The sequence below is a fragment of the Sinocyclocheilus anshuiensis genome, unplaced genomic scaffold, assembly GCF_001515605.1.
Source record: "Sinocyclocheilus anshuiensis isolate Anshui unplaced genomic scaffold, SAMN03320099.WGS_v1.1 scaffold438, whole genome shotgun sequence".
Lineage (NCBI taxonomy): Eukaryota > Metazoa > Chordata > Actinopteri > Cypriniformes > Cyprinidae > Sinocyclocheilus > Sinocyclocheilus anshuiensis.
The window spans coordinates 1,038,525-1,050,846 of record NW_015546118.1 but is presented as its reverse complement, the minus strand read 5'-3'; the positions used below and the strand labels follow the sequence as shown (position 1 = coordinate 1,050,846).

Sequence of the window (12,322 nt, the reverse complement as noted above, 5' to 3'; positions counted from 1 at the left end):
CAAACCGCATAAACATTTAATTACACCAAATACACAAAATAATGTTATTTTTAGCAACATCATATCATTTAATTATTTTTTCATGATTAATGTGAAATCACTCCTCTGTCATGACCGTTAAACTGTTGTCTGAGGGCTGAGAATTAGGTGAATGCTATTTCTGACTGACTGTTTATGTGTTCCAGTATTTCTGTGTTTTATAAATTGCAGATAGGGAAACAGTTCCTTTCCTACTCTACTATATGCTATCTATCACAGTTTGTTTTTTTCACTAGAGGCTTGTGATGGCCATTCATTTTCATTAATATTAAGCCATTAGTATTCAGATAATTAAATAATACATCAAATACAGATTTAATTGACATTAACCACCCAATATGTATAGATGGAGTAGCTGACTTTCAAAATTCAAGCCACCTGACCAAACAGCTCAAGCTGACTAGCTATGAAATATGAACACTGTGCAAGGCATAATCTTCTTAGTGAGCTGAAATAGTATTTCTTGAAATATCCTCTTTATTAGAGATAATGACCTGTTGGATTTTCTTTGATCATGGTGTTCCTGTCCCAACAAAACAGGGAAGGAATGTCAAAGAATGTAATATCTTAGAATATCTTTGTGGGAGTGAGTATGACCTGGACTAATGGCTCCAAATGAGGGTAAAAATAGTAAAAAGGATTTTCACCAATTTAATAATATCAAATTACATCATCTGATAAGGTAAACCCAAAGAATGCTGTAAAAATGTGTTTGATATGCTTTAAAGAGATAAACAGGATAAATAAGTATAATTTTTCGAATAAACAAATTCAAAGACAAAGCATAATACCAAGTCTTAGTCGACATCACATTCAATATATTTAGTCAAATATTAGGTCATTAAAGCTAGGCACTAGCACACGGAGCCAATCGATAGGAGTCATTTGATCAGCTAGCAACTGCTGGATACTCATAATATCTTATTATATATGGGTCATACAAAAATAGGCAGGTTTATTTAGGTCAACATCAGCACAAAATAATTTTCCTTTAATCTGAGATGTTCGCATCTGCATGATTTTTGACGTTCTGTAGGTAAGTGTTTAACCAGAACAGATTATCGTGTGTTCATTGAGGAAATGCCTTCCACGCGATTCCAGCTGATATCCAAATCAGTACACAGAAATAGGAAGAACACAGTGCACACAGCCCAGGAATCTTTCCAAGCTCATAGTGCCACATGAGAGGATTGTCCAAATAGTCCCCTATGGACTCAACATGAGTCACAAGATTCCAACTTTCCAAAGACATCCAAGAGCATATGCTTAATGACATAATTTCTGAAGGAGTCATGCCAGCAGCCAGCACAGTCATGACCCACATCACATAACACTCAGAATCCACCTAATGTAGAAGGCTGAACATTAAGACAACCAACTGATAGCTTAACCAGTATTTTCCAGTGCACAGACATAGTAATTTTCTTTCCACTATACCATTCAAAAGTATGGGCTCCGTAAAATTTTCGTCATGTTTTTGAAAGAAGTCTCTTATCACACAAAGGCGCATTTATTTGATCAAAAATGCAGTAAATACAGTAAAAGAGTTATATTGTGAAGTATTATCAAAATACCTGTTCATTTAAAATGTAATTTAAATTTAAAGCGTAATTTATTCCTGTGATGGCAAAACTTGAATTTTTAGCATCATTACCCCATTCTTCAGTGTCACATGATCCTTCAGAAAGCACTATATTTGGGGGTCCCTGACATCAAAAAGTTTGAAAACCACAGCACTAGATATGGTAAAACCAAACTCACTCTATTTTATCATACTTTCAGCACTCTGTGGTTCCCTAGCTGGAGTTTTTTCAGTGTTATCAGGAAAAATACCTGACAGACAAACAGAGAGGCCTTTTCCTCAATGCTGTTTGTTCCAGTCAAACATCAACACAGCTCTCCTCACTTCACAAAAGAAACCATACACAGAGCCAGACTTTACTATCTCTGTACTGATGTTTGGAAAACAAAACATGTCAAACATGTCTCCATATCTCTGCTGTGCGCAGCATGAGTACTTCTTATCATTCATAACTAGTCAAGAAGACATGTTTATATAACCTCTGTGTTCTAACAGTTTGCACAAATTAACCCAAGAGTGTAAATGTTCAATGTACATTACAGATCTAGCAATGTACTTTAAAGTCTCAATGATAATTAATAGGGCTCTAATATGGTAGTTTGTTTTCTTAACAATGTTCTCCAATTCATCATATTTGTTGTGCTCTATGTAGGTATGCAGATCAATGTTTATAAGTGATTAAAACCTAAATTAAATTCTGTTCATCATAAAAAACAATCATATCTCTTCAGACAACTTGGATTAAACTGCTCAATTCATTCTGATTTTTTTTTTTTTTTTTACAATCTCCTTATGAAATTTTTGGGTTTTTAGACTTTCACAGCTTAAAAATATCTTCATTTGTGTTTTAAAGATTAACAAAAGTCTTATGGGTTTGGAATGACATGAGGGTGAGTTAATGATGAATTAACTTGAATTCCATGACGTGAATTACATTTCTGAATAAACGAATTTTTTATGGATATTACAGATCTAGTAATGTCATATAAACTCAATGAAAAGTTACTAGGACTCTAATATGGTAGGAAAACCATTCTGAGTCGTTTTAGTGACATTAATAATGTCCACACCCACTCGCTTCATTTATAATGTCATGGCAACAGCAAAGCAACTACAGCAGTTTGTTATGCTCAACCATAAGGACTACAACGTTTGTCTGTTTCCTCAAGTGTAAACGCACATCCAAGTTGCTCGTGCCATGAGCCCATGGCTGGAAATATTAATTCTCTTCCAGGTTTTAGAACTACAGACTTGGACTACAACTTTCTATTCATCAAAAAAAAAAAAAGATCACTTTCCACAAAAATATTAAGTAGCACAACAGAATTATTTTCTGAAGGATAATGTGACACTGAAGACTAGAGTAAATGGCTGCTGAAAATTCAGATTTTGCCTACACAGGAAAAATTACACTTTAAATTGCCCAGTTATCTCAGTTGTTTTCAACTGTAATATTTCACAATATTACTTTTTTTTTACTGTGTTTTTGATCAAATAAATACAGCCTTAGAACATAAGAGACTTCTGTCAAAAACAACGACAACAAAATTTGCGATTAGAGTAATTTTTGGTGTGAAACAAATATGCGCCTTTGGTTCATGTATAAACCATTTGTTCAGACTGACCTACAGATCAAGAATCACATCTTTGAAAGTGAAAAACCACACTAGGTACCACTGGAACACCTGAAAGCATTTAACACACACACATACACACACTAATTGCTTTTAGCTCTGAGTGAATGAGACTGTTTGTCTGCAGTGCCATACTGGGAGTTGAGAGTTGACACTATGCAACTCTGCAATAAACTCTCAACATCTCCACTTACAATAAAACATTATCCCCATCACAGTCACACACACCTTCAAAAGTTTACACAACTAACACATAGTGCCCCCCTCTTTCATAATGAGGTCACAGAGAAGGATTGTGCGACTCTCTTGTTCACCCCACACACTGTGATTATGTACAGATGAGCCAGCAAACGATGAAGGCTTCAGAATTCACAACAGCCTCCCGTCCAGGGATCAACACCTCTCAAACATCTACTCCTGTAGACCCGGTTTTAAAGTTTTGGGCTAGTAATAAAAAGGTTGGAGGTTTGAAACTTGCAAGGAGTGACTCAGGTTTCTCCAACAGAATTGCTTCTGTCAATTTGTAAAAATGTATTGGTAAAATAATATAGAAAAAATGTCTATAGTATTTTACTGGATTATGTTTTCATCCCCCAAGGTCATGGGTTTGATTCCCTGATCATCCACATATGGTTTTAACTGTATGGTTTGGATATACTGCAAGTGGCTTACCGCAAAATAGGCTGCCAAATACATACATATAAATGTCATTTAAGCAATTTCATTAGAAATTCAGGTTGAGGGAGCTGTAAATAATTACAAAAGGTGGAAAAAGACTGTTACAGTAGTGTAATGTTTTCTTAGTAATAATCTAAGGAAGTTAATGAATGGAAAAAAAATGTAACAGCCAGTTAAAAAGTTGAAAGTCAGGTAAGGTGCCATTTCATCACAAAACTTAGGGCTTAGAGATAGCATTTTCTTTTGTTCTCTGTCGCAATGACTAAAAACAATAAATAGCCATGAAGGTTAAACCCCCAGAAAGTTGAATCAGGTGAAGGTTTGTAATTTAAACGGATAGTCCACCCAACAAATGTGTTATTCAGGTTTGAAACGACATGAAGATGAGTAAATGATCACAGAACATTCATGTTTGGGTGAACTATCTATTTAAGACACAACTGTACCTATTTGCAAACAGACAATTTCTCAAGACTACGGTAATGAGCAACTGAAAACACAAACTGTACCACACCATTTGTATGGCAGTTAGAATTGTTAAACTTTCCGTTCGTGTTTTCAATATTATAAGCTGAATGTCAACGCAGTTATGAGAGACACTGTGTGTCCACAAAATGCAGAAGCTTGGATGACCAAAATAGTTTCTAGAGTAGTTTTCTCTCATGCATAGACATATGTACATGTAAGTCAGAGAGAATGAAAGGACAGATCCCGAAGGAACAATGAAAGAATAGAATTTCATAAGTTAAACATAGAGAAACAGGACATCTGGAAAAAAAAACAGAGAATAAGAGGGAGAACGAAACGTGAAATAAAATGAAGATTGCTCTGTCAGACTCACATAAAGTGGCACTTCTCCCCTGCTGAGCTCCATTACTGCAGCAGCACCTGAAAGGAGAAAGTACATATGTATAAAACACAGCAAAGATACACACCCACAAATACACCACCTTAAACCAAACACATCTGTACAAATAACTACATATGAGCAGAACAGACCCTCACATGTGAGTGCTGCAGAGTATGTGGAGACCAGTTTGCAGAACTCTGAGAGAACAAACGTCTATTCACCACAAAAAACAAAACATGACATTTTAACTGAACGCTGGCTCAGAGGGAGAAAGACAATATAGTACACAAGCATCCAAAAGCCACTAGAGAAAGTGTATTTGACTGTCCATTATGACCAGTCATAAACGAACATGAAAAACAAGGGCATCACAATGAAACCTCACTGTCTGTTTGTCTGTCCTTTCATTTCACTGACTCATAGAGTCACCTGACTTCTCTTTTAATTAGGCCAAATCCTCCGAGAGGGATGGGAACAAAAACCTTGCCTTTTAATTGGGACATGTTCACATGACTGTGCGGACAACAGAGGGCTTAATCTTTTGATCCCCCAAATGTCAGAACACAGCGTCCATCAAAACGCAGCCCTCTCTCTGTCTAACTAATTCATTAATTTAAACAGAAACCATGAATAGTTAGACGGAGTCCAACACCCCTGGTGAACATATCCCAGATGTATTTTGTATGTGTGTGCAAGATTGAATGCGTAAATAAGGAAAACATGAGGCCAAGAGAGAAACAGATGGTTGTCAGATGGTTTCGCCGGGAGCTCAGAGACTCATCAGCTCTGATCGACCTTTAGATACAGACTGAGCCACTGTTACACAATCCCAACCAGCCAGGCCCCAAACTCTGGGAACGAATATCTTCTCTCCATCTAACCCACCACAGTATTCCAACAAGTGTTCTGGAGTCCAAAAATGATGGAATAATTATATTTTATGAATCTTTCTAGTTACTTCTATGCAGGTTTTTGTTTTTTATTGGAAAGAGCAATAATGCAGTATTTTCATGATCTCTCTCTCTTGCACACACCAGCAAATTCAGTTTTACCTGGAAGGCATTAAAGGGGTTCGGAGTGTTATCAGGGCTTTTATGGTGTAATTGCCACACCTTGCGGTTTCAAAAACAAATAAGTATGACTTACTCTATGATACCAACTAAACTGACAGCTCTTAAAACAAACACACACACACAAGAAATAGATTTCATGAAACTATTTCTAAAAAAAGACAGGCAAACCATATGAACAAGATGGAGCAAAGAAACAGCAGAAAGACAAAACACAAACAGAGTGAGTGAACAGAGAGAGAGAGAGAGAGAGAGAGAGAGAGTTATCAGGGCTTTTATGGTGTAATTGCCACACCTTGCGGTTTCAAAAACAAATAAGTATGACTTACTCTATGATACCAACTAAACTGACAGCTCTTAAAACAAACACACACACACAAGAAATAGATTTCATGAAACTATTTCTAAAAAAAGACAGGCAAACCATATGAACAAGATGGAGCAAAGAAACAGCAGAAAGACAAAACACAAACAGAGTGAGTGAACAGAGAGAGAGAGAGAGAGAGAGAGAGAGAGAGAGAGAGAGAGAGAGAGAGGTGCCCTGAGTGACCTGTGTCTGCTTTGGTTTCTCTGGGTGAAATCAAGCTGACTTCAGCCAAACGCACTCAGATTCCACCTGCAGTCTACTGACACATGCCAGATGTCCTCTGTATCACTCTGTGCAACCTTTAATCCATCACAATTACAACCTTTAACAGGTCAAAATGTAACAACGAAAAATATGTGTTTTTTGAGCTTGCACTAAAGTCTGGTGATGGGGTGAAACATAAACAAGAACTTATAAAAGTTTGGTTCCCAGCACCATTGAATGATTCAGTGTAGTGCGTTTTGGGTATGACTTTGCAGAGAACAAGTTCAAAACAATGTTGCTATCTTTAAAGTGCCCCTATTATGGATAATGAAATATTTTAGTTTTGGGAGTCCCCAACAACAGGTTGACATGCATGCAAGGTCAAAAAAACACTTTCATTGTCTTATAATATGCATTTATTTTTACCTTACTTGCTCAACGACTCCCAAACGATTCACTCAACGATTCATTTTTCCAAACTCCTCCTTTGCGTGACGCTAATCTGCAGTGATTAGTCCGATTGGTCTCATTTTCCTTTCATCATGCCTGTAATGCCTGATAAAGCAGCGTTTGTGAGCAGTGCGGCTTTGTGTACAGCCTTACCGGGGAAACCGCTATTTTTACCGCTCCAAAAGCAGCACCTAGTGGCAAAGAATGAATTTGCATTTTCATTCAGACCAACCCCAAAAGACCAACATGTGGGCGGGCAATATGCTAATGTTTCATGTTGATGTCAACATAAAACGGCTTGGGATTCGTTTTAAAAACGACTCATTTCAATGATTCAGAGTCGACTCTTTCTTTTGAGAGACAACTTTATACACGGTGCACTTTCAGATATAAAACTTTGCAGGATGTTTTCATTCACTTAGAGCTGTGTTACACTGCATGAAAGGTAATTTTCAAAAAATCCATAATAGGGGCACTTTAACTAAAACTTTTCTTAATTGAAATAAAGCTGAAATAATATATTAGATATATAAATATTATTACACTTAAAAAGGTTGAAGTACTTATTTATGGATAATTAAACTGGAATTAAAATAAAGCTATAGTAATAATGAATAAATAAATGAATAAATATTACAAAAGCAGATTACAAAATTACTAAAACTTTAACTAAAATATAAAAAAGCTATATAAAAAGTATACAAATAATACTAAAATAAAATTCAGGATGGCAATGCTCTATTGCATATTCTTGAAAAAGTTATTTAATAACATAAAATATCATACATAGGATCTATCGTTTATATATAACATCATACATACATAACATCTATAAAATGTATTATTATTTAGTAATAATGTAATATTCCATGGTAAGTACAAGTTTGTTCCTCAAAATAAAAATAAAAAATAAACTTGGTTTACAATAAGACATGTACAATGGAAGTGAACTGGGCCAATAAAAGCCAATAAAATATATCGTTTTAATAATATAGCCGTAAGACATAGTGTAGTGTAGCCTGTGTGTAACATGATTTTAGCACTGGAAAAAAAAACCCAGCTTTTACAGCTTTTAAGAGAGTTTAAGCTTTAAAAGAATAATTAATGTAAGTGCTTTTACGATACTACAATATACCCCACCATATTAACAAAACGATGGATGAAATTATTCATGGTAGTCAACATTAGGCCACAAACATCGTTGATTGAGCTTAACTTATATTCAACTTGGAAAATTAATCTAAAACAACATTTTCTGTAAGAAAGCCTAAAATGTGACTAGACTAACATTAGTCTTGTGGGATATTCGCTAGCTATCCTATAGGCCAGTGAAGCATTCTTTTGTTGCTTCGGTTTGCTGAGTATTCAACAGAGCAAAGAAGAGAGACAAAGACTGATGAGGAGCGCACTTCAAAGTACCTTTCATGCCAGACCCTCCTATTTCTCTTTCTCTGGCCTGAAAGTGAGGGCTGGGACTCTCTCAGGCCATGCCATTCATGCAGGATACAACAGGGGAAGGAGGAAGTCAAAATCACTCCTGATTACCAGGACACAATGCCTTTACCCCCTCTTCTCTCTGCGTCCTCCAGTTTGGCTCTCATGCATCCAATGGCCTCAAGTGTGTACCTAAAATTATATAAACATAATCATGGCTGCAACCTCAACATTGTACAACCAAGTGCTTAAAACACGTTTGATGACAGCTCTGCTAGCTAGATAGCCACAATCATAATAAAGTTTCAATTACATGGACACAACTAACTTGTGTCTGTTTAGCGATGAGTAATATAGTGCTGTCACAATGTTATACCACCATAAAACTGTGTAACTGCTTAATCAGGGTAGAAAGTTTATCTTAAGGGTCTTCTTCCTTGTATGCACTAATTCACATTCACACAGGTTAAAGTTAAAGATACGAGTAGGGTTTGTGTTAGAGTCAATGCAGGGCTCCAAGTAAACATAGGGTATAAATACTGCATGCAAATCTGATGTTTTGCAGAACAACTGCCCCACACAATTTCCCAAGAGTCTTCTTGCTCCCAAATTGTTTTAGCTGAACCATTCACAAACACGTTTGGACATTAATTATATATTCACATATTCATATATTCATTTACTGTGGATATTTCATTTTTTATATTATCCAAAATTAAGATTTCTAAATCAGAATATTGTCTTAATCTGGTTATGGCAAGCGGGTTAAAGCAGGGGTGCCCAAACTCAGTCCTGGAGGGCCGGTGTCCTGAAGAGTTTAGCTCCAACCTCAATTAAATACACCTGAACCAGCTAATCAAGTTCTTAATAGGCATACTAGAAACTTGAAGGCAAGGTGTGTTGAGGCAAGTTGGAGCTAAACTCTGCAGGACACCGGCCCTCCAGGACCGACAAGCTCTTACTAGGCATAGAAACTTCCAGTCAGGTGTGTTGAGGCAAGTTGGAGCTAATCTCTGCAGGACACCGGCCCTCCAGGACCGAGTTTGGGCACCCCTGGGTTAAAGTATTTACATGACAACAATAATAATAATATAAATCCAGAATATTCTGTGCATGTAAACACAGTCATTGTTATTGCAACTGCTATTGCAGTAATGTGCAATATGAATAATAATGGGACTACGTGGCTAAAAAACTGTCAAAGTTACAACCTATACTGATAAATTCATTAAATTTTTTCACCACTGTAAATAAAATCGAGCACAAATGACAGAAATGATTTAGATAGATTAAATTGATGTAAACAAGGATGTTGCTAAAATACTGATAACATTTTCACCGTGCGCTCCAGTTCCCATAGCTGCGACTGTCAACTGACTACAAACAATGACAGCTTTCACTGGAGCTTCCTTTTTCCCGGCACAACTTCACCGCAATTCCAAAACATTTATAATATTATTCGAAGGCCAGCACTTTATCAAAAGTGCGTCCGCACCTGTTACAAGACATGAGACAACAGAGCTCTTACCTCACTCCATACAAGTGTAATCCCTTCAACTTCCAAATGTAACGCTTTCAAACTGCTTGTACAAAGTATCCTGACTGCCTCAAGGCCAGTACATTCGTGTGCGACTTGCACTTGTACAATGCCGACTGTTTTGAATGGACACAGGGGTTGTGGATGCGCCACCGGTGCTCACTCTCTTCAACGCCGTGTGTGTGATCATAGCCCTGCCCCCCAACGAGCACGTTAACCAATCCTACTACGGTGAAGGTTTGCCTTATGAATATTAAGTAGGCTACTTGACTGAACACCGCAGAAAAGGTGACCAAGCAACGTCAGTATTACTGAATTAACGTTCAAGAGCTAAACCTTCGTCATAGTAGGACTTGTAAGTTCAATTAGCAGAGCGAGAGAACTACAACAACACAGTCACGTGTTTAGGGACCATACACTGTCAGGCTGGTTTACCTAGACTAGAGGACTCGAGGCCTTGTTAATCCTTACTTGTATTCATCATGTTCAGACTTGTTTCAAACACATAGTGTAAAATTGGTGTCTAGTTAGTCTATTTAGTTATTATTTTAACATACAGTATAAAGCTGCTAAGAGTAATAATCTTTTGAAACAGTATACTCCTTATAAACAGGTTTTGGCCAGTTAGATGACAATACATTTTTACATTTTAATGCATTTTAAATTATTATTTTCAGACCTGCAGAGGCAAAAAGGTGTCCTACATAAAATAATATGTAACATAGAGGCTATTAGGTTCTATTCTTTTACATGCTATTTTAGGATCAAACCTGAGTGATAGAGAGCACAGCTGAAAGTAACCTCTCTGTTTAAGCCAGATATGATCCATGTTAAATAACAAAAATCATGTTAACATGCTTGTGAAACAGGATATACAACCATATCACTATTAAATCCTAAATCATCTAACACCTACTGTGCCTGGTCGGTATAGATAAAGAGACATGTCAAGATGTGTCACTCTTAAAGTCAGAGGATCGGTTTACACAAAGTGCCCCTGGCAATTGAACAGGAAATGGAGAGGAAGTCAATCAGTGTGCCCACCCTTCCTGTCTGTTCTCCGACAGGCTGGACTGAGTCCAAAGATCACAGAATTTTACCAGAAAACCCACCAGAGTCTGTGCTTCAATCATATATAAATAGAGTGCCACCTAGTGGTTGATCAGTGGCAAGCTGGTTGGAGATGTTTAATGAGTCTGAAAAATACTGTATGAATCTGTGTGAAAGTCATGCCATTCATTATTCTTGTGAATTCTTGGCATAATTGAGATAGTAAACAGAAATCAGGATTCTAATAGGTAATAACATTATTTTGTGTCGTAACATGAATAAATTAAACAGTCAAAATATATGTGGTGCCCCTTAATGTTTATAATGGAGTGAATAAATTCATATTTTTGGAGGACAATTGTTTTTAGGCGTCTGTCCGAATTTTGTTAATTTTTCTTCTTCTCTGTGAACCTCTGGCTGATTTCTCGGTCTAATCTAACCTGAAAAAAAAAGACAGTAACAAGTGTGATTTAATTAAATCTCACTCAATGCTGTGATTATTTCAAGGCAAACAAAATCACAGAAAATAAATAATAAAAAAGTAATTCATCATACAACATGTCTGCTTATTTATTGTACTGAATTGGAAAAAGTTTTTTGTATTATTACTTTATTAATGCGCCAGTTTTTAAAACCTCCTGTTATGCTCTAGCTAATTGTGTTTCAGTAATATGAGTTTACACTGCCATCTTCTGGACATCACTGCACACTGCATCCGTAGCACTGAGTGAAGACGCAGAGACGTAATGAATTCAGAACCGCAAACTAGCATACTACTTTGACTATTTTTACCATATCATTTTAAGGTAGAAATAGTAGAGTGGTATGCTACTATGCTGTTCTGAATTAATCAATAGTGACTTTTAGCCCATAACAGGTCCCAAAGGGTGTTTTATTTTATTTATTTTGTTTTATTAAATACTGATGAAGCAACACAAATTTGTGTGAGATGTAAATATAAGTAAATATAAAGGCAGTAAGGGGAACCAGGGGCGTAGATTACGCGGGGGACGCGTCATTCATACTCGAAGCCGGAGGCGCTCTCTCGCAGAAAGTCATATGAGGAAATTCCTAATATGGACAAAAGCGTCCAGCTATCGCTGTATGAAAACAGTGTTCAGAAAAACAGAAACGTTTGGAAACATGAAGACTTTAAACATACGATTGCGACAATATGGTTTATTTGTGTTTGTCAAGTCATCTCCAGGTAATAAATAAAGTATATGAACAATGCAGTGCTAACTGACATAGCATTTATTACAGTATAGAAACTATTCTGCCTTATTATGTGATAAAAAAAGTGTTTGTAGTATATAAACAAATCATTATTATTGGTTATTGTCCATCAGTTATCTGATTTCTAAGCCAATTAAAAACTAGAAATGAGAGAAAAATTAAAGTTGACTATACACTACCAGTCAAAAGTT

The 12,322-nt window shown here is 36.4% G+C and overlaps 1 protein-coding gene across 3 annotated transcripts in view; it reads right to left on the bottom strand.

Moving 5' to 3' along the window:
* arhgef28a (Rho guanine nucleotide exchange factor (GEF) 28a) overlaps window positions 1-9,992 on the bottom strand; it is a 62,241-nt gene extending 52,249 nt beyond the window's left edge. For 2 of the 3 annotated variants that reach the window (XM_016502790.1, XM_016502791.1), the window contains exons 1-3: window positions 9,837-9,992; window positions 8,294-8,500; window positions 4,775-4,821 (exon numbers count right to left, since the gene is read on the bottom strand). In XM_016502790.1, coding sequence (XP_016358276.1) covers window positions 4,775-4,821; window positions 8,294-8,300 — 54 coding nt within the window. In that variant the 5' untranslated portion in view covers window positions 8,301-8,500; window positions 9,837-9,992. The remainder of the gene's footprint in view (window positions 1-4,774; window positions 4,822-8,293; window positions 8,501-9,836) is intronic. The other variant, XM_016502793.1, reaches the window with a different exon arrangement.
* Window positions 9,993-12,322: the final 2,330 nt, after the last annotated feature.